The 23379-nt window shown below is 42.6% G+C and overlaps 1 protein-coding gene across 3 annotated transcripts in view; it reads left to right on the forward strand.

The window, feature by feature from the left end:
• The first annotated feature begins 700 nt into the window (after positions 1-700).
• Positions 701-23379, forward strand: part of aplp1 (amyloid beta (A4) precursor-like protein 1) — a 30746-nt gene continuing 8067 nt past the window's right edge. For all 3 annotated transcript variants that reach the window (XM_079275230.1, XM_079275231.1, XM_079275232.1), the window contains exons 1-6: positions 701-906; positions 19070-19249; positions 20234-20363; positions 21791-21903; positions 22370-22563; positions 22658-22956. In XM_079275230.1, coding sequence (XP_079131356.1) covers positions 841-906; positions 19070-19249; positions 20234-20363; positions 21791-21903; positions 22370-22563; positions 22658-22956 — 982 coding nt within the window. In that variant the 5' untranslated portion in view covers positions 701-840. The remainder of the gene's footprint in view (positions 907-19069; positions 19250-20233; positions 20364-21790; positions 21904-22369; positions 22564-22657; positions 22957-23379) is intronic.

Genomic DNA, 23379 nt, shown 5'->3' on the forward strand with positions numbered 1-23379 from the left:
TCTTAAAAGGATGCCCACAATGGCTGGAGAATGGACCTGACAGTGTCAACTTTATATCGTGAAGTATGATGATAGGCTATTGGATTGTAATTTGAAGGGGGAGAAAACATACAAACCAGAACGCACGCACATATGTAGCATGTTAGAGTTATAAATAACTTGTCCATGTGAGAAACAACAGTTTAATTTAAGGACATCACCAAAAAAAAAAAGATATATATTTTTTTTAATCCAATAATGACAAATTATTTGGGGGGGGGCTGAAGAACATTTTAGGGGGGCTTCAGCGTGTGCAGGTGCAGCTTTATTAAGAATATTTAATTCGGTAATTGAGCTATTTATTAGTCTATTTTGTAAATGTTGTGTTGGAGGGATCTTTAGCAGTTTTATTATTATGGTATCAACGACTATTCCCCATGGGATGTCATACAGTCAGTCTGTTTGCCCAGTTTGAAACAACATGTTCATTTCATTTTCATGGTAGATTCTCCCTTTAATTAAACAGACGCAGAAAATCAGCAGGCGACTCCTGTCGTGCATTCTCTATCCAACACCACCAGATGTCTCTCTTCCCTAATCCATCGCGAGGACGCCATGAGTAAACTCTGTGATAAATACCCGCAGAAACAGGGCTTGGTTCTGTCACGCCTCATCCACATAAAATCCCAGTCTGCCATTGGAGAGCCCGTCGGCAAGAGCGAGCAGGACGCAGACGCAGGAGATATCGCAGGAAGGCGCAGACGAACGCAGTGTCCATCACTTCTGCTGATGTAACAGACAGCGTATGTTGGAGGAAGTTATTTAACAAAATATAAAAAAGAGACAAAAGAAGGAGATAAAATGGGACATACCGCAATACCTATATTGATGGCTGTGTTGTCCTACTGCGTGTGGGGAAACGTCGAGGTAAGAGCAATCTGAACCATTTGTTTCGATGGCGCATTGCAATATTGCTGTCTGTACAGATAAATGTCGATGTGGTTGTGTTATAGTTCACGTCGACATCACACATGCCACGCACACAGCTGCCCCTATCTCCGTATTGCTGACACGCAGCCTTATCTAGGGCAGGTTTAATTTGTAAATGCATCCTCGCGCTCTGGCTTGTGTCAACAAGAGTAATGGCACACAGCGGCAACGAAAATGCAGGGATAGTGAGGGGGGTTTTAAATGCAAATGCAGCAATAACACATGTGTGGAAGCTGATATTCCAGAACGTAAATATGAGAGGCTTCATAGAGATGTGGTTTAAAGTGTACTCTGCTCACTGCATCAAGTCTGGGCCTGTATTTGAAATGGAAAATGTCACAAAGGCCCTTTGCTCTGTTGAAGGATGGAGATCATATCCCCTACTCATTGCGTCCCATCTGGCCTTGTCAGAGGAAGAAATCAGCATGCATCCGTCCTTTAGAGGAGTGGTGCAGCTCCGGAGCAGGATGGAGTCATGCATATTCAATTGCTGTTCTGTGTTACATTTGGTCTTCATGACAGCACACTAAATAGATTAGAGAAAGTCCCAATTTAATCTCACCGTGAATCAGGCAACGTCCGATTTCCAGTGGATGGTCTTCTTTCAAATACCTCTATTTCTAAATGCTGTTGCCGTGAAAATGCATGTGAATAAACTGATCGGCCAAGAGGGGGGTGACTTTGATATATCATTGGCCATAGAGTGCGATACAGAGTCCACTACCAATGAGAGGTACAGGTCATCCTATTGGCATCTGTCTCCATCAATAGGTAGCGAGGAGATAGTGAAAGTCTCTGGTAGAGAGCGACAGATCAATGGCCCGTCAGCTGCTTCCACCTCCCGCCTGTCTCATCACGTCTTGCAGCAGACGCACAGTTTGATGGACTCACCCCCCGTAATAGACCTGAGGCATGAATTCATGTTGGAGCACGGGCATTTGTGTGCAGGAGCAAGGTGGTGCTGGATGTGAGCTTGAGTGTGGCAAGGGGGAGGTGGGGGATGAGTCATGACGTCCAAGCTGGAGCTATGGTTCAGGTCAAACGTATACTGTTCCACCTGGAATTGAAGAGTGAATGAAGCCGCAGTGTCGGAGATAGAATATTGAGCATCCTGACTGTTCGTTCAAGATCTCCCTGAGTTCCTAAGAGGCTTTGAGAGATGTTTATTTATTAGCCATCTTCCACAGTAACAGTCATAATGCCTCTCCTTTCATTCTGAAATAATTTCACTTCTCTAAGAGCCTTACTGGGATTACTGCTATGCTGAGGAACAGGCTTTAGCTTCATACAAGGAGACCTGCCCATGAAGGTTTACACTGAAGATTACCCCATGAGAGGGTTGGCTGACTGGATTACACTGTGGTATTAGACCCAATACAACTGTCTGCATCCCTTCATTTACTCAACATTCACTCAGCTAAAATGTGCGAATTGGATTAATTCTCTCTTTTATCGTGCGATATTTAATGCATAATCAGAATATAATCAAATTAAATGTCCACACAGTGTTCTGGATTCGTGAAGCCATGATCATTTGTATCTGAAATACAAATTGAGCATCATCCTGTCTTCTGATTGGACAGACACATTGACGCCAGGTTGTCACCTGAGTCAAGTCCAGTAATGGCCTCCCAGGTATCTCAGCTGCAACAGCATTTACTGTCGCTGCAACCAGAGCATCAAGCTAACTGACACGCGGAACAGTTCTGATACAAAAGGTCATTCTTAAAAAGATGACAGAAACAACCACCTTCACGTGCAGCCTTTACACTTCTTAATCACGTGGTCTGACATTCATGGAGCACAGGACATTTAGATGAAATCAAATTTGGTGGGTTTTGTGTGACAGTCTTTAAATTATTGAATCTTCAACAGGAGTGAGCAATGTGGAAATCACATCACAGTAAATAACATTATGATTTGATACATATAATAATATAGGGGTGAGTGATGTAACAATACTGTGAGATAAAATATCATTTTTCCCTTGAACAGCTTTGGGTGTATTCAAACTTCACATGACTGCCATTTAGTCGGAGACACAGAACAGTTAGATGGAAAACAGCTCGCCTCAGCAGGAGTTTTGTTACCGCTGCAACAGCAGTCCTGAACAACCTGCCTCGCCGACACTGTTGTGAGCTGGGACGAATGTGTGCATGCATGAAGATTTCTGTTCATCTGTATGTTGCTGTATGTGTATACATTACCTTACATTACAGTCATTTAGCAGACGCTTTGATCCAAAGCGACTTACGATTCAGATTCTATCACATTTCTCCACCGTAGTAGCACAGCTACGGGAGCAATTTTGGGGTTAAGTGTCTTGCTCAAGGACACATCGACATGCGACCCTCTGATCTGAGCAGCCGCCGACCCTCTGATTGAAGGACGGCCCTGCTCTCCACTCAGCCACAGTCGCTACTCTATGGAATCTATAGATCATAAAATCAAAGTTGTTTTCCAGGTATTTTATTTGTGTAGTTCTAAATGAATGTTATGTCACAATGTGTTTATAGTAGATATTGTGATCTGCGCTGCAACTAACAACCAACCAACACTCCAAATCCTAAATATAAGTAAAATTATAAGTATTCAGTTCACTATCAGAAAAGAGTAAAAAACACAGAAAATGTTACTTAAATTACTATTTGTTTGTCAGAATGGTTAATAATTATTTATATTTTCATTGATAATTGATTAATCGACTTATTGTGTCAGTTCTTATTGTGGTATGACATTATTTGTACCATTTTAGAAGATTTTATCAACATCAAGCAGCCCTATCATGATGTTGTTCCTTTTTCTGGGAAATCAATGGAGAAACTGTTAAACTGATAAAACAGAGATGTCTTGTTGTTGTTGTTGGCTAATCCCGGAAATTAAATAATCTACCAAATCAAAGTACCTCATCGCATTGGTGCAAAACAAATAAAAAAGATATGCTGTAGTCATTAAGAAGTCCTGGTAACTGATTGGAAAATTGCCTACGATGATCTAATACAGCACAATTTAAAAAAGACAGCGATTGCAGAAATGGTTTGGCTCAATATTTTAACAGCTGACAACTTCATATCATCCTGCAATGTATAATCCTATACCAGCCGGGCCTGCTCTTTAAGATCACAAACATTAGGGAATCACAATGGTATTACGAATACTCATTTACCAACAAAACATAAAGCCAGGCTAAAGCTAGCGAGCTTAGTATATGCTACAACAAAACCCCAAACAGGAAGATCTGATTTATGAAAGCAATCAGACAAAGATTGTGTTTGTGTGTTGCCATTTTGACAAAAAAAAAGGGAGGCTAAGGGCTACAGGTGTGCTCAGCTTTAGTCGACCAGCTCTGTATTTATCAAGACAAATGACTGCAGTGTGAACCTGATCTTTCCAGTACAGAGAGGCTTTGAAAGAAGAGTAGTGGCAGACCCAAAAACATCTGCAGGTTTTTATACAGAAGGTCTGGGACAGCATAAAGCTTAAAGGAGGATTGGCAGGGAGAGAAAATGGAAGCACGAGCTGAAGGATAGGACGCAGGTTTTATGACTGAAGAATTAAATAAAAATGGTGAGTCATAAAGTCGCTGTGTAACCCCCCCCCCCCCCCTCTTCCAACACCAGATCCCCACCAACAGCAATTTCAGGCCTTGTGCTGGAATACAGCCATACAGATCCAATCACCTCCCACCCCCATCTGCCTCTCAATGCAGTAACACAAGAGGATTTGTTAGAAAAAAACAAGACAAAAAGAAAACCAGATCTCTCTCTCTCTCTCTCTCTCTCTCTCTCTCTCTCTCTCTCTCTCTCAAACACACACACACAAGCACACACCCTGCCTTACACTCCCTTAATTAATTAATTTTAGAGCCAAGAGATAATCGGGTTCCACTAATGGACCCCTGTGTGCTTGCTATTCTCTACTATATCTGTGTGCCAGTGGGTATAAAGCATACCATTTTGTTTTATCACGTTATTCCCCCTGTTCTCTGTATCTGACTTTCTTTTCCAAGGATTTGAAGCGCAGCACACTCACAGTACCAAGATTAAATCCTGCAGAGTCACTGTGAAATGAGAGCTACACTGTACCTGCGGAAAGGAGCCCGAGAAATTGAGCTGTTACCAGAGGTGCCAGACTAATGAGTGATATTAACGTATTCTGTTCGCTATTCTTGCAATCGACAACATTGAACAGTGCCTCGTGCTGTGCCATTCAGAGGGTTATTCGGCGGTTTTAATTTATATTATCGCTGCTGGTCGTTTAGAGTGCGGATGAAGTATGCATTTGTGTTTGTGTCTCCAGGCATGGAAATGCAGCTTTTGTGCTGAAAATACATTAATTGCACATTTGCACAGCATCCTCCTGATAGATTCAGGGAAACTCGCCCAAACCTCCTGGTTTAGATGATTCAATCTTGTCTTCTGGCCTTTCTGAAATATTTCAAATCATGTGTCTCAGCTGGAAAGGGATTGAGGGCTGCTGGAGAGAAGTGGGGGTGGGGGGGGGGGGGGGTTGCCCTTGCATGGCGAATGATTTGAGAAAAGGAGAGGGTGAGGGAGGATAGGGAGTGAAAGTGATGTAGAGCATGTAGAATGTTATGTGGGTTGCAGGCTGGAGGAGTGCATGCTAATGGAGGGAACCAGCCCTATTGCTGCTCAGCCCGAGCAGCTGGGAGAGCAGGGAGATCAATCTCTGTCATGTACATGTATTCACAGGTGGCCTTGAAATGAGACGAGGGGCAGAGGCAAGAAAAACCCTGTGGCCAGAGTGGAGCACTGAGCTGTATGAAAGAGGGACTGGAAAATGTTCCTTAACGGCCGTGGATGCAGGGTTTGAGAGAGTCTGAGGTCGTTGAGTCCACTTAGACTGATTGGGCCAGTATTCAAATTCTACAGGAGAACATTGGGAGCTGTTACGGAGGGGAATGGATACACTTTTTGCCAGGTCGTTTTCGCTCTGCCATCATTTGCACTGCATTGGCTACAAAACAGACAGCTAATATCAGAAGGACTAAAAGCTCATTTCTAAGACATTAATCCAAATGAAACAAAGGTAGTGTTGCTGATGGATAGAAATCGCTCCCGTACACACAATTAGGTCACACACTCACACAGATAACTCCGAAATATACAGACAGACACACACACATTCACCACACACTTGCTGCTTTATAAAGATGGCAAGCTGCAGAAGCTGCATCAATTATTGAAGGCCGTGGAAAGGTCTGGGCTCTAGCTTGTCTACTGGGCTTTGGCACTTGTCACGCACCCTCTCAACGCTCCGATGCGAGCCCTCTCTCTTCATGCTACTTGGTTTTTTGTTACCCCCCATGCTACACACTCCAGGTCCACTCCCCACCCTTGCTCTACAGAACACAAAAGAAAATCCCCACGCCTGCCTCCTCCTTGCCTCCTCTCTGTGTACGCCCCAGCCTCCCCTGCCACATCCCAAAGGCACTCCCTGCCCCTCCCCTACCCACTCTCCCAGACACTGCTCCTCCATCTGCCTCAGCAGCTTTCAGTGGCCAGTGACATCTTTCCACTTTCCTTGTGTGTTCTTTGATTGTTCTTGAATAATTCATGCTCCGAACTCACCCTTCATCGCGCACTTTGCTCTTCTTGCAATTTTTTTGTTCCTTCATTCTTGATATTTTCAGACATCTGACTCTAACTGTCTCTATCTGCACATGCTGCTTCTCTGTTGTTGCTCCACCTTACTAATGCACTTAAACAAAAGTGTTACCATCAGATATTCTTACAATATGAACAATAGGTTCCCAACAATATGTACCATAAGATACAATGTCAATTTAGTTCAGCATGTTATTTGTGCGTTTTGTAATTGTCCTGTTGGTTATACCCATTTTCCCTGAATACATAAATCCAAATGATCTTTTAGTGACTTCCTACTTTTCCCAGAATGCTTCTTAACAATCCCAGACAACTGACGTGAACATGTTGCTCTCAGCTAAGAGGTGTATGTGTAACCAGTAAAGTTAGCTTAATATTGAATATTGGACTTTCAATGAGTTCTTCAATGGGACACTTTTTGTTTTATATTTGAAAGTGAAATTTGATGCAACTGAAAGCATAGCCCTCAGTTGTTTATTTACCAGTGTTAAAGTGTTTTTGGGTGGAATATATTGTAGGGGAGTGTACATTTCCAGCAAAGGACTCTCAAATATGCCCTCCCCTCCCCTGAGACAAAATGTTCCCACAGCGTTTGACTCGATGCTCAGTATTCAGCAAATCCATCTTATATTCTCCAAAGACTGGCTGCAATCGACTCTGCCTCTATTTTATACAGTATATGACTTGCGCATTAAAAAGCCAGGTGGCAGTAAAAGCAGCTATAGATGATAAAGAGACTCAGGTGTTGCAGTGGCTGCTGTCAATCTTCAACAATAAGACAAATATAATTCCATTCTTTACTCAGCTGAGGGTCATTGTGCCTGCCAAGGCCAAGCTGTGCCAGCTAACAGCCAATACTCGCACAGGCTCGTCTGACATATTGGATACTTTGCAAAAGTCTATCGCAGTTGTTTGGAAAAAGAATGTAATAATGACACAAAGCACAAATGGAGGTTCCAGGCCCCGGTGAGGGGTCTTTTGTACGATTGTCTTAATGATTAAACCACTTTCCCTTCAATCGTTCACTCTGTGGAGACTTCATGGCCTTAGGAAATGAGATAACACCAATATTTAATCTACTGAGTGATTCTGCAGCAGAGGCAGACTGCGCAGCCCGCACGCATTATCTCACCAGAGTGGCCCGGTCTACAATTAAGTGCACAATCTCAGTGAGAGGGCCAAAGCAAGATAGGACATGTCTGTCATCGTTATTATTTGTTGTCAGTTGATTTGTTAAACTGCTTTCTACTTCTATTGAAATGTAAAAGTGCTTATTTTGAATACCGTGCATACAGACACTTGAGAGAGGATTCATCATGTACAACTTGGCCGATGATAATCAGATGATTCAAATCTGTACATACCCCATATTTTGTAACAGTGGGTATGAGTGCACTTAAAGGAAGTCTTTGAAGGACAGACAGTTGGTGAAGTTGATTAGAGATGATCAGTTGTGTTGTAACACGCAGGCTGTGCAGCCCTGAAGCGCAGGAACCCTCAGAGGAGCATGTGACCAATCATTTAGTCAGCTACTGAGTCACCACATTGAGATTTACAAAGAGTGCAAGAATACAATTCAATGCTGTCACTGACAGTGGTGCATTAGTACTCTAAGCTATATTGTGAAATATGGTATATTATATTAACTTTATATATGTTGTTAATACCATCGATGTATCCTATATCCTATATTATATTATACTATATTTATAACATTTTCTCATTTCATAATTCTGTAAATTTTTTTCTGTAGAATTGTTGAATGAAAGAATCTTATCAGAGGAAAATGGCCATCACAATGTCCTGGACATCAATGTAGCGATTAAAAATACATCAGGCCACCCCAAAGAGTCATACGAAACGTAGAAACAGTGGTAGATCTTCACATGTGAGAAGCCAAAGCCAGCATTATGTCTACCATCTTTCATGTTAAATTACTTATTTCTATATGACTTGTATTTTACAATAATGTTGTGAATTATATTAATACCTTTGGAGTCACATTTGTACTTTTAGATACAGCTCTTACTCATTAAATTTATTGTCATTTGCACTGCTTTATAATTAGACATTTTGGACACAGAAACAACATTTGATAGCAACACCATTTCTACAATATAGATTTACGGTCGTGCTCGCTCTAAAGCCCAACGGAGAAAGGCACAGTATTGCTTTAGAAATTTAAGTGGCGCGTAAACAATCAACAGACAGTGATAAGGAAAGCTAACCAACCATGAAGCCAGCAATCAGTGGACTGACGCAGATAGAAAGTGGAACATATGGGGACTCTTTCATGAGAGAGAGAGAGAGCGCGAGAGAGAGACTGATAAGACAGAGAGAGAGAGAGTGACATGCTTGAGATTCTGTAGGGAACCGGTTGCTACGGTAACAGAGAAGGTAGCCTCCTGTGGGTGGTGTTACCATGGTAACCACCCTCAGTGGCCAAGTGATGCTGAGAGGGAGAACGTAGAGAAAAAGGGCAAAAAAAAAAAAAAAGTGTTTACGGGTTCAATGGGAACAAGTGAGACAGACGAAGAGGATGGCAAGCGAGGGAATGCTGATGTTAAATGTGGGAGAGCGACGCCAGCGCACTGTTTCATCAAGATTGTCTGAAGCTGATTTTGTTTTTCTTTGCTTTGAACAAGTGGCAAGCCGGTCCCTGTGGGACCCAGCATTAGCAGTTCATCCTGCAGAGCACCTCATTACAATGAACAGTCGGCCAAAGATGCTTTGCAAGGGCAACACGCCCCCTGAGAGACCTGGGAGGAGGTCATGCCCTGAGTGTGTCTCTGCAGTTTCTTGGGCTAAAGCGAGCCATGCTGGGCTCTTTCATCAGAGACGCTGTGCATTCTGACCTCTCACTGGGAGTTAAAGACCAGTTTGTTCACTGTGGCGATACCACATGCCTTTGAATTAAAGACGTGAACCAACATGTTGTGGAGTTAAATGTTACATACATACATACTTAATGTGGGGTATAATGTATTGTATGTGGTACGGAACCGGGGGCTTCGCCACAATTAAAAAGATAAATTATTGCTTTTAGCTTTCTGGTCAAACCCCCAACCCAACAAATACATATAAAACACACACAACCACGAACCACTCTGCCTCCACCTCACGTATATGTGTATATACATATATGTATGTACATATATATATATATATACGGTATGTATATATGTACATATATAACCTCAGATCCTCATTTCCATAAGGTGCATCTGCTAGACAGGCTCCCAGGGGAGCTGGCACGATGTGATCAGAATTGTAAATTGTGCATCAATCAGAGATAGAAGGAAAGAGATGTATATGAATGTGTTGACCCCTTCTCCATTCTCCCCCATCTCTGTCGCCACCTCTCTCCCAATACAGTATATTACTCCATCGTATGCAGAAAGTTTGTTTTTATGTGCATTCAGTTCAGCACATTTTGATTTATTTTGCATGCTTCAATCTAAAAGACTCAGTTTCAATCATAAAAAACAATATGGAGAGTCCTCATACAGCAGAAACAAGACAGATTAACAGTTCCTCATTTACATATTTGTGCTGTTTAAGTGCAAAGAGCATCAGAGGTCATAAGTCATACGGATGAAATGTATTCATGTTCCAAAGGACTCAACGAATATGTGCTTGACAGATAATTCCAATTTTTACTCAACAGATTTAAGTTACAAAGCAATTTCATGTGTGTTTAATTTGCCTTCCTGTAAGATGCACTCCGAGATGATGCACTCCTCTATTGGCAGATTCCATTACATGTTTTAACAAGCACAAGATGCAGCGTAGACAGATCTGTAGAGGGTACACTTACCAACTATGTGCAATATTCAAAAAGTGCATGAAGTGACAGGAAAGTAAAAGTCAAACTGGAAGAGAGATGACATGCGGATCCAGAGGAGAATACCAAGAAAGACCTCGGTAGAAAAGAGAGTCAAAGGCAGAGTGAGGGGCTCGAGAGGCAGCAAAGGCCCAGACTGTGATATAAGAAGAAGCACCAGATCTTCTTGATGCTGGCTGCCTGCTGTGTGTCGGGGAGATTGTAGAAAGACATTCTGTCTTTAAGTGGATCAATTATTACAGTCTAAACATTCAGTTTTAACCGAAACATGCTCTCATTTACGCTTTGAGATCCCCCTAATCTACTTAAAACATGCTCAAGGGCATCGTGTTGTTGTTTTGAGATTTTGTTTCTCCGCCAGCACAAAATACACACTTGTCCGATACCTTGCTATACTTTTATTATCTGCATATATGTCCTCGGTCTGAAATTGAAAATCGTGTTTCTCCCTCATCTCCATTAACCTGCTAAATTCAGGATTTTGTTCCAGAGTGGTTTACCAATTCCAGAGATCCAGCTCAAAGCCATTCTGTCAGTCATTTAAATCAGGGACGCTTATTCACGATACTAAAAACATCTCGTGGTCTCAGGATAATAATGATTTGATCGATTTATGAATTTTTTATCATTAATATATGCGGTTCTTCTTATCAGAACTGAACTACGTGAGAAAAAAGAAAGTCAACAATAGCCCACAGAATAATTGTCTTGATGTTTAATACCTTTTGCACAGCATGGTTAATAGAAATTTGAATCTTTGAGTCCCAGATATGACTCAAGCCTTTTGAATATATTTACAGTACAAATAGAGATTTGGAGAGCTTGTTTGCATTGTGTCGATCTCAATCTGCCTGCAGAAAATCCCTGATTCAGTGGCAATTGTGTTGACATTCGGATGTTTCAGACAGACCTGCAGCGCTCAAATCTCCGCTAAGCCTTTGATTCCTTCCATCCCCTCAGGTAGCTCTTCAGCTTGAAATCATATCTGCAGGCTCACTGTGTTTGGCATTCACATGTTGGCATTCCCATGTTGTGTTGCTTAACTGCGAAGGAGGTTCACCAGTGTTATGTAACGGCAGAAATTGATCAAGAGTGCTACTAGTTTGGCTGTCTTGACTCAGAACTCTGTGTTTTACTGGCTGGATTTATGAAACATTATTACTACGCAGTTGTTTGTCTCCCACATATCTGCAGGAGGCGGTAGCATAGATAGGATCCGGAAAATGACAAACCAGGCTCTGTGTTTTTGTCCTTTCTGGAGAGAAGACGTGCACAGTGTGGTGTCATATGGTGCATGACTCAGAAGAAGCAGTTGTTGTTGAAATGTGGGTGGAACAGAGAGGAAGACATGCGTACAAGTTCTCTACGTGCAACACAAGTGTCACAATCACTCGTTTCCCAATCGCATCTGTTGGAATTTCCTATTTTTATCTTCTGATTGCATTGGATATTTCTGACAAGCTTTCGCACAGATGCTGCTGAAAGGCAGGAAGTCTGAAAAAAAGCAGGAAAGATATCTGTAACAATAATGCATGCACAATGGGAGTTAAATTCAGGTCTGTGTGTTATGGAGTGTATTCTAAAGAGAGGAAAGGGAAAAAGAGAGAAGCAGGATGTGTGTGAACATGATATTTATTATGAGTCATGTGAGTCCCAGCTGGGAAAGGTGAAGTCGCTGTTCATGTGGGTATGGAGCCTCTGTTGAGTCCCATGGTGCTATCGCACATCAGGGAAATCTGTATCCAACTCAGTTCATGTGATTTCCGGGGGCTGTTAGCGACATTTACAGAAGAGGGAAATCAGTCTCTGTCTTATTCCCCAGCTGCAGCAGCCTGTAGAGTGCTATAGCTGGAAAGATAGAGGCTAACACCCTGAGATAGGATATATACAGACCCCAGTGGGCACAGCAAGCAGTAAACATCCTCCTAAATAACCAAGATCATGAAATGGCTGGCATTGCCAGCCTCCAGATCTATGGAGTCTCTTGCAGTGATGCCATCTGACATGTCCTGTATTTTAAGCTATACTCGAAATTAAATCAAATATTGTGAGCTGGTTTCGGCTGCTGTTTCAGACCTAGATGAACCCTGGTGATTATGGGGCCATCTGCTCCCAGTGTGCCCAGCTGGAGGCTGGACCGCTGTAATCTGGTCTGATGAAGCTTGACTTAGAGAAGGCCCTGAGGTTTGCACATCTTTGCAAACGAAAGGCCTCTCTCGTAATGGCCGTCTATTAAGTATTAGAATGAGGTTTAATGTTCAATCAGTAACTTTACTGCTATATGTGGTTTACAGTAGGAAGCTGTCGAACAATATTTTCCACCCTGCCGGAAAACATCCATCGCTTTGAATCGAAAATGAATGGCTTCAATTAGCCATTAGCCAGAGATGTATAATAATGAGTGTCAATGCGCTGAGCTAACCTGTTCTATCCTCCTTTGTCCCCTCTGCTGCATCATGAGAGTCTGGCAGACTAATGTTGCTACTCTCTAATAACTACATGCCACACCAGGAAGAGGCCTGATGGAGCCTATGAATAATTAACCAACATGATGAATGCTCCCAAATCTCTCTGGCCATTTAGCACTAGCCTAGGGAGGGAGGCCAAACAGCAGAGTGTCAGGCATTGTGTGAAAGCTGTTTGGGAGGGAGGGGGGACAAGAGAGGTAACAAGGATAGGGCGGCTGGGGCGGATTGAGCTCAGCCTTGAGAGGCGGCAGAGAGAGGGCAATATAGAGAAGAGTAAAGGAGGGGCCCGGAGAGCAGGAAGACACCCACTATTCAGCCATCTGTGCTGCAGAGAAGCACAAAGACGTGCTCAGGAAGGTTTGTGTGCCTCGTACATGCATGACTTATGCATCGGTGGATCTTATTTGTACGTGGGTGTGTTCTCTACACGAGTGATGGAAAGTGGTCCGTCCACAACGTTATAGTAATCACGAGCAATCCTAGCTAGCCAGTCTATTCACACCAGGCATGACAAAGCTCATAGTTTGCCTTGTAAAATGATTTAATAGTAACTCATTTGTTGTTTTTAATTGGATGCATCACTAGTATAACATAATGGTATTTCTTTGGCAATATAATGACTTCAAGGATATAGCAGCATTGATAGTATTGAGAGCAGCAGCACAATGTTAAAGTGTTGCTGCCTGGACCTTCAGATCCTGGAATTTTACAAGTTGTTTTCTCTCAGTGATGATTGTTGTTTGATTACATTGTTCCTACATGCCATTTTTCGGTTAGATGGGATATCCCAGATCCTTGTTGCTGAGTAGGGATTCGCTCCGCAGGGGTCTAATGTCTCTAGTTAATTATCAGGTGTCAAGCTAGCTCCCTACAATATATCTCTGACTGGAGAGTCTGTATATTTTCAAGTTGAAGTATGTACCATAGTGTTTCACACAACATATGCACAGATGCACACATGTACATTGTAACAGAAATACATGCACACAGGGAATGCATAATTTAGAGCAAGTGAGATAACAATTTGTTTAGAACAAATTAATTATAGATCAATTAAACCCAGTGAAACATGAAAGTATAAACCAGGATCAAAAACACAATGAAACTCAATTGTATGCAAGGGAGAAAAAAACACTTTAAGTGATATCAAAGGCCCCGATCTGACCGTGGTTGTGCTGCTCCATGCTGCAAGCACTAAACGATATCTACTAGAAGCATCTGATGCATTTATGGTATGGCTCTCCAATGTAAAGTCTGGCAGCAACTCGATGGCAAATGATGGGTGGGCTCCTCCGCTCCGCCTCTACTGCTCTGGCTTGCCTGCCAGGGCCGGGAGATTGCATCATTACAGAGGATGAAGTCATCCTGCAACATAAGGGTGGAACAGGTGCTGACAATTTAATTAGAACAGGGTGGAAGAGGCTGGAAGAACATGTAAATGTACTGCCCTGGCCCAAACCCAGCCCTGACTGACAGAAGCATTTACAGTATGTTGCAAGATCAAATCTCGGCTCTTATTTCTGGTGCTGCACACTGCAGCATAATGTACCGAAGGGATATCTGTGAAAACGTAATTAACCATTATTATGTATTTCAACAACGTCTGGTACAGGGCACAGTGCGTCTCTGAGGGATCAATTAGTTTCCTTGTGATGCTTTCTGCTACGGCAATTGTGAAGGTACACGAGTGATTACAAAGTGAAGCATTCAACCGATATGGAAAAAATATATCATTTCAAGGGAGGTAACGAAGGCAAAGAACCTGGTGAAAAGACAGATTGCCAATCGATGCTTTATATCACCAGGTCATTATCAATGATGCAGCATTCTCTGCAGTGGGGAGCTTTCAGGCTTCTGGTGCTGTCTGTCTGTTCAGCTTCATCAGCACTAGGACATGATATGTGGCACAGTGCTGCCTTACCAACCTATGACTATGAACCTGTCCTTTACTGGAGAAGAAGCATAATTGTTGACAGATTGCGAAGCATTTGTGTGAAGCCAACTGGATCAGTGTGCCTCAGCTCCTGATGGAGACTGGGAATGTTCAGAGAGACTGCCGTGCTCACCCCACAGCAGTCTTAACACTCTGTGCTCGAATTGGCATGAAAATGGAAACTGCATACCAATCTTTGTTTGCATGTTTGTCCGTCCAAAGGGAATTACAGCTATGAATTGTAACATTGACAAAACAGCTTAATCAAGGAACAAGAATGTGATTCAGTGACTATTACAAAAGCTATTTTTAGCTGTGAGTGAAAGCCTAATCCTTCACCACAGAGGACTATTGTCTGCGTCTATTTAATCTCTATTTTGTGAACACACCAATGTGTCTACTAAAGAGCCCACAGCATTGTGAGGAAAGCATTTTTTACTCTTTGTTTTTGTAAACATTACCTTCCTGCTTTGGCTAAATTACAAACAATATTGAAATAGCATCTTTTCAAATCATGCTTTGTAATATTGAAGATATGCTGTGAATCATCTACACATCCTACAACCGTGCTAGCGGCTCTGTCCTAATGCTAGCATGTTAAGAGGTATAATATACCATGCTATGCTAACATGCGCAAGTAGCATGTTAGTATGCAACAGTTAAATTAGACTGAAACACAAAGTGCAGCTGAGGTCAGAGTGGACCAAAGTAGTGGACCGACTAACCGACGTTGCCACCGATAGAGCCATTCTGCTTGCATGGCTGAATGTGTTATTTAGTGTGACCCTTTCTCCTTAGGTGCACTGATCAGTAAGTTGCTGAGAGACTATTTGTTTTCTATGTGTTTGGTCAGTAGGAACCAGAGTTTAGGAAATAAAGTAGGTGTGTGCAACACAAATAAGTGTGCAGATATGTTGATATATTTTTATTGTAAACAACACCATAAAAGCTACACATTAACTCCTCTGTCTTCCACAACCTCTCTGGATATTCTTTTCCAATTGGCCGTTGTTATCAGGTAGACTTTGCTTTTGGTTGACTGAACAATTTGCCATTTAAACAATTGTAGAAACTTGTTAGATCCTCTTCACTGTCCTGTTGCACAAACAGCACTCAGAGAGTAGATACATATTTGTGCAATACTGCCCTGACTTTGCTTCAGGTTGACTATTGAGTTGATTTTACAGAAATACCAATGCTATGTGATCTAGGGGTGCTTAACAACGAAAGACATAATGCAGTTCAACTTGCAAAAAGTACATTTAATGGTATTTTAGCATTAATTGTGTGGCTAAATTGTAAACGTTTTATATTTTTGTGTAATACAGTAACCAAGGTTCAGTATGACTAAACACAATCAATGAAAACAGTATGAACAATCACAGTCAACAACATTCACTGGAATGAAATCAAGCTGCTGTCGTCATGCAGGGCTTCAAGCACAGTCTTGCCAGATGTTTCCCAGACGTCTTTGTGTTTACTTTACTGATTTCCCAAGTCTTTTTCTTAGCCACTAAAGATGAATAAAGCAAAAAAGATTCTGTCCACGTAACTGATGCTTCCTTGAAAGTATTCAAACCATTTTGGGGGTCAGAATAAAAAGGACTGACGCATGCTCCTGTTATTGCTGTGAGAATACCATGAAACGCCTACAAAGGCACCGTGTAGGGCATTCACGCAGCAGAACAGAGTGGGTATATGTGACGTCAGCCCCTGAGTGGTGTTTATGTGATCCTGACGCTGTGTGTGTGGTGAAGACCAGCATGTGGAGAAGGAGTGACGTGTACATCTTAAAACAGTATTTCTTATCAGGGGTTATCACAAGAGGGAGAGCTAATCTGGTCCCATCGGGCCGGAGGCTGGGTGTGCGGCCCTGCCGTGCTGGAGGTCAGAGCCTCAGGCTCCTGATGGACTGCTATTGATTTGGGGGAACGTGGCGATACAGTTGCAGTTGCTCAGCATTGATTTTCTGCGAGTGCAGTAGTGGAGAGCAGGCAGAATGAGGGAGCTGGACCAGGGGGAGCTGCCAGGTTATCTTCTCAAATATCCGGAAGTATTTTTTTTCTTTGTGGCACTGACCTTCCCCGAGTCAAAGAGAGACGTGTTTATTTTGACGTTAGCTCAGCAGCTACACTAGATGGACTGTTTCAGCAGCTTCAGCAGTGTTGTCTTGTGCCCCTCCAACGATACTCTGAACCAATAAAAAGCTTCAATTCAGCACTATCAATAGCTCACACTTGTCATTCAGTTCTCTAGAATAGAACATTTGATAGTGTGAAACTTGAAATAAGACTTACATTTAAACATGAATTGTCTGTGAACTTACTACAAATAATAGATCAGCAATGTTGCCAAAGCACACTATAGTTATTTTAGATAACTATGTTTTTCATGCCTAAAAGCAGCCATTGTTGTCATTCATTTAACTCTGGGGGATCATTAACTTGCAGGGACTTGAAACTTGTCTGAGATGGGTACTCTATCACAGTGAAGTTGTCAGCACTTGCGACAATATTGTGAAAAAACCCGTAAGGCAAACAACAGGAAAATATTCTCAAAAAGAAAAGGAGATGGTCAATTTGATAGCTTTTAAAAAAAATAGTCAAAGAGTTAATCTGTCCTGTAGCATGTTGACTGTCTCAAGCTACTTTGTCTATTCATTTATATTCAAACAACATTCAAATTAATTGGGGGGGGGGGGGGGATATGTGGCCTATAAGGTATAAAAATGCATTCATAAATCTGAAACACTCTACACTCTTGGGAAATGGTCAGCAGTAATGAAAAGTAGATCCGTAATTTGTAAGAAATCTGCTAGGACATGCAGAAACACAAACTCCTCTTAGGATAATTATAATGCATAGACTGCTGAGGGCCTTTCATATTTATTGTACATTTACTCAAAGGGTTTTATATATTTATTTAATTCTGTGTGAATTTTAATTCGGACTTCAAACACTTGAGCTCCGGTCGGCCAAAGCAGGGCTTCCCTTTGATCAGGCGTCACTCTCTCATATTTTATCTCCTCTGTTTCTTCCCTTTGGGCAACTTCCTTCTAATTGGCTCAGGGTTGCTCATCTTGTCTGTCGTCAGTAGGTCTATCTCTCTGTCTGTCAGCGCTGATGAAAGGATATGAGCTATACATAGACTCTGCGGCACAGGATGCCTTTTGAGGAGTTTTAGGGGTTGGACAGTAAACATTATCACATGTAGTTACAGTCACAAGATGCACTGAGGAACCACATCTTTCACTTGAGCTAAGTCACCTGCAGAAGACTCTGTGCATGTGTTTGGTAAACAACGCATTTATGCTCAAAAGATGACTCAGACATCCAGGGAGCCATGATTCATGGCTATTTCATGATTCCTGAGGGCTTGCTGCTGTCACATTTTCTGAAAAACATGTTTTGTCTGTTAAGGCAGATGAAGTTCTTGTTTGTGCTGTTTGTCTTTCTCCTCACCCTTCCCCTCCTTTATTCCTCCCTGGACTCTCTCTGTCTCTGTGCTGTGTGTTAATGTAGTGAAGTGGCCCATCGGTCAATGAGCTTGTATTAACACCTGACTCCCAGCCCGAGCTGCTGCGTTTCTTCCTTTATGCAGGGTCCCCTGGGCCCTCCCCCAGGCCGAGTCAACATATCCCTCGATCAATAACAGCATCCTAGAATGCTGCTGGAGGAGGGGAAGGAGGGGGGCAATCTTTTACATTGTCTTGTATAATGTTACTATACACCTTCCTTTTCATCCACCGTCCATTCCTTCTTTACTCAGCTGTCACAGCTGTCAGCTAACAGGGAGCACAGGCCACCAGTCGATCACTCGGGTCTTTTATGGCCTCGTCTTGTCATTCACTTTGCAGTTTTTTCAACAGTGAGTCTTCTATGGATCTTACCTGAATATTTAGGTTTTCCAATATTGACTTTAAGCTTGCAGGGTGCACTCAATTCTCCCCATGCATTAGCTACTCCTTCCTTTCTCTACATTCTCGCCTCTCTGTTTCGATCTTACACTCACTCAATCACTCAGTCTTGCACCCTGGCTTACACTCTTGGTCTAATGTTGGATAGTGCTGGAGTGCATTTAGGAATTATCTGTGGTCTACCCGCCATGGATCAGCTTCAAACACAATATAATCTCCCACCGTGTTTGTATCGACTCCTTCTCATCTCTCTTTTCTCTCTCTCTGCCTCTCCCAAACACCCCCTCCCGCCCTCCCCCCTATGCTCTCTAGGCTCTGGTCATGACCGAGGTGAACGGGCCGAGCATCCAGGTGGCAGAGCCGCAGATTGCCATGTACTGCGGCCGTCAGCTCCTGCACTTGAACCTACAGACTGGCCAGTGGGAGCCGGATCCTCAGGGCCACCAAGGCTGCTTCAAAGAGCCCGGAGAAATCCTTTCCTACTGTCAGGAGGTAGGGTCCTGAACCTTGCAAGGGAAACAACATAAACTTGTACAACTGTAAAGAACACCAGCCCGGATTAATACGTCCAACAGCAGATCTCCCTTAGTGGCAAAGAGCTGGTTCTGAAAGAATGCAGCATGAAATCAACACTGTAGAAGACTTCAAGTAAAACGATGTATTCTTATTCTCTAATTCGGTTTGTCTAACACCTGTGCTATAAATCTATATATTTAACCATATATAGTGAAGTGATGGTGGCCTGTTGGAATATTGCAATATTTCATTTGTAGCACCATCTACTTTTCCTCATCTTGTTACCTGATATGTGTACTCTTTAACATCTGCTGTCGGGGTAATCAATGGTAAATACACTCTCTGCAAACTCCTCCTTCAGAAATATGTATTTGAAGTGCCACAGTAAAGGCAACCAAGCGCCATCTGGAGGTCAGAAAAGGCGCTGCTGCAACAGAGAGCCGCAGCCACGAACCTGAATGGACTGTAATGCGATTAGCAGACACATTATGCATCTGTGGTGGCTTTTACACAAACGCCTCCCTGTTTTCCATGACATTTGTTATGAAAGCATTCGTGTGCGCATTCAGACTATTCGAGCTCATTATGAGTTTGATATATTGTGCCCAATTGTAAGTGGAAGTAGTCACACGCTAAATTGGACATAATGAAAGACAAGATATTTACTGAAATGTTCAGTGAATATATGGCTTCAGACAAAGTCCGTACACAGCTTTGTATAAGTAGTTTGAGAATATGTTGCATGACTCCCTCCCTTGATAGTCTTCTTCCCACTGACTGTGTTCTCCCTCTTCTTCTCCCCGGATCCTGCTACTTTTATTCTACCCCTCCCAACCAATTCCCAAACCTGTTCTCTAACCGATTTTCCCTCCACTGCTCCTCTTGTCTTCAAACCGTCTGTTCTGTCCATCCATCTATCTGTTTCTGTCTCATGTTGTCTGCATGTACCTGTACGTCCAGATGTACCCAGCACTTCCAATCTCCCATATAGAGGAGTCAAAAAGACCTGTCACCATCCCCGCCTGGTGTAAGAAAGGTTGGGGCCACTGCCAGACACACCCCTTCATAGTCCTGCCCTACCGCTGTCTAGGTAAGAACGACGCCGCACTGCCATTAGATAATTACACTCCGAAGAATATATAGGATTAAATGTCCTCCTTTATAGTTCACGACTGACTGTGTGCTTGAGGTCATGCCATCTGTATCATAATATTTTATAAAAACAATTTAACAAAGGCCTACAACCAAATTCAAACCAGGAACATTATGTGCTGTTAAGACCAACAGGACACCCATGTTGAACATTTGGGGAAAAAGGCAGATTTGCTTTCTTGCGGAGAGTCAGATCTGTCTTTTTAATATGAATACAGCTGGTTAGCTTAGCATAAAGACTGTAACAAGCTAGCCTGGCTCCGTCCAAAGATAACATAATCCAAATGTAAATATGACAAATCGCCATCTTTAAACAACGGTATTTGTAAAAAATTAAACAAATAGTAACCCGTCACATTTCTATTATTTAGTGATATTGAGCTTCTTATCTGACTCAGGATAAGAAAGCCAATGAGCGTATTTCCCAAGGTCTTGAGCTGTTCCTTCCCTTGTTTTATTGCACAAGATAGGATAGGCCAGGCCACACATTTACTTTTGAAATATTTGGGGTTAACAACACATCCTTTTCAGATGTAGGGGATTGCTCAAAAACACAACACAGTCTCAATACACTACACGATCTGACGCATTACGTCTCAATGGGACCCACAATACAACAACATGCAGTATGTGGAATACAATAAAGAGCGACACAAACCATGATTCATAGTCAAATCAGAAAAAAACACATGAATTTGATCCTGTCAAAGCCAACAAGATAAGCATACTTTTAGTGTCACATATGACTTAACGTTGATTGAAATCAAAATCCGTTTGCATCTCCCCCAGTGCCAGAGCTGAATGATTGTCCTACTATTACAACACTAGTGATACAAAGCAGGATGTGCAGTTCAACATTATTGCAGAGAGGCCATGTCTGCTGTCAGCCACTAGAGGGGCAGATAGGCTAACAATGGATGAGTGAGTGAATGAGTGAGTGATGAACAGTGAGTCACCTTAGATTCTTATGAACAGCACGGTAGAACTGGCTCTAGTTTGTTTGATTTCTACTGTGCTGCCTGTTGTGTCAGTGAACATTTCCCTTCATGTGTGAGCCCGAAAGACCAGCATGTCATACTCGTGCCATGTGAAGAACACGTTTTGAATAGAATGCATAGACTATAAAACCTATTTTTCATTTCTATATGGTTTATTGTATTAAACAAAGTAGTCATCTACATTCATATTCTTTATAATACCATGTTTTATATTTACTTCATGGACTTGCTACTGTAGCTCCAGTCTGTCTTCTCTTGTGTTCATTCATATTCTCTCTTTCTGTCCTTTTTAAAGCACACTGTAAAATACTCCCACTGCTTGAAATCGTCTTACACTGACCTAAACCTGTCTTCAATCCTACTGTAGAGGGCGAGTATGTGAGCGAGGCCCTGCTGGTGCCCGACCGATGCCGTTTCCTCCACCAGGAGGAGATGGATGCATGCGAGAGTTACGTGTACTGGCACAACATCGCTAAGGAGGTGAGGAGGGTAGATAAACAGTTGGCAGATGTGACATTTTTAGATGTTTAAAATTGTGGAATGAAGACCTAGATGAATTTGGAAAATATACGTTTTCAAGCCCTGTTAAAGCATGAAGGAGATTTTCCACTGGGGCAATTTCAAGTACACAATGAACTTTCCAGTGCCGATAACAAACCTCCTCTGCAGCCAACCCTAACACTAGACTAGACTAGACTAGACTAGACTAGACAAGTTGGCACAGTTGTGTGTTGTGTATCACGTCACACTTTATCAGTACACCTACTTGAGGTGTGTTTTTAAAGAGCAGAATGGTGGCAAAGTTCAAGCTGTAATACTCCCTCATATCACCTCCTCTCAACTTGTTATATTTTCAAAAATGAAACTCAGAATTCTGTATCGTTAACTTTTATCATCATTATATTCCAACCTCATACATTGTGTTTTCAAACTTTGCGTATTTAAGGAATGCACTGCAGACAATTTGGAGCTCCATAGCTACGGGATGCTGTTGCCATGTGGAGACCATTTCCGGGGGGTCGAGTATGTGTGCTGCCCAGGCCGAGGGACTTCCAGCGGTAAAGGAGAGACGGAGGAAAGAGACGTCCCTGCTGCTCCTCAGACACTCTCATCTCACACCAGTGGAAAACTCAACTCTGTGTAAGATGATTCAGCTTGGCAACTCAGAGTTGTGAAAGGATGAGAGATTGTGTGGTAATGGTCATCAGAGTAATGACTATCCACTTCTCCACAGCACCAAAGTGACAGTCCCCACGCCGAGCCCGTCTCCTGACACAGATGTGGACGAGGCCGATATGGAAGAGGAGGATGATGAAGTGGTGGAGGAGGAGGAGGTGGAGGAGGAGGAGGAGGAGGAGGAAGAGGAAGTTGACGAAGAGGAGGAAGAGGAGGTAATAGCTGTGAAAGATCCCGAGGAGTATGAATACCCCATTGACTCAGGTCCCTACCAGACATCAGACTATCTGGACACATTCTTCTACGAGAAAAGCCACAAACCCACCACCTCTGCACCTCTGATGAAGGGCGACAGCTGTGAGTGTCCCTAATTTGTTTGCTTTGTCCTTTCATTGTTTGTAAAAAGTCTTGGCCTGCAGTGATAGTTTAGTAGTGCCCAGTTGTTTCGTCCAAAACATATGGCCATACTCATGCATGCATGCATGTGATGAATGCATGCCAAAGTGTCTCTATCTAACAATACATGGGGGCTGTATTCACTTCTTTATTCATTTTCAGTTTAGCCTCTCATCAGTCTATATACTGAGCACTGACCTCACGACATGTCATCATGTGTGTCATGTAGATCTGATAAATAAAACACACTTATACACCCACAGCAACCTCCAGGGCTCAGCAGGGCTCATGCTAGTGTGAATGCCACAGTAAATGGAGAAGTTGACCACTATGCACATGAAGAGAGAGAAAGAAAAGCCACAGCCAGTCGGGCATGTTATGGGG

Source organism: Melanostigma gelatinosum (genome assembly GCF_949748355.1).
Source record: "Melanostigma gelatinosum genome assembly, chromosome: 9".
Lineage (NCBI taxonomy): Eukaryota > Metazoa > Chordata > Actinopteri > Perciformes > Zoarcidae > Melanostigma > Melanostigma gelatinosum.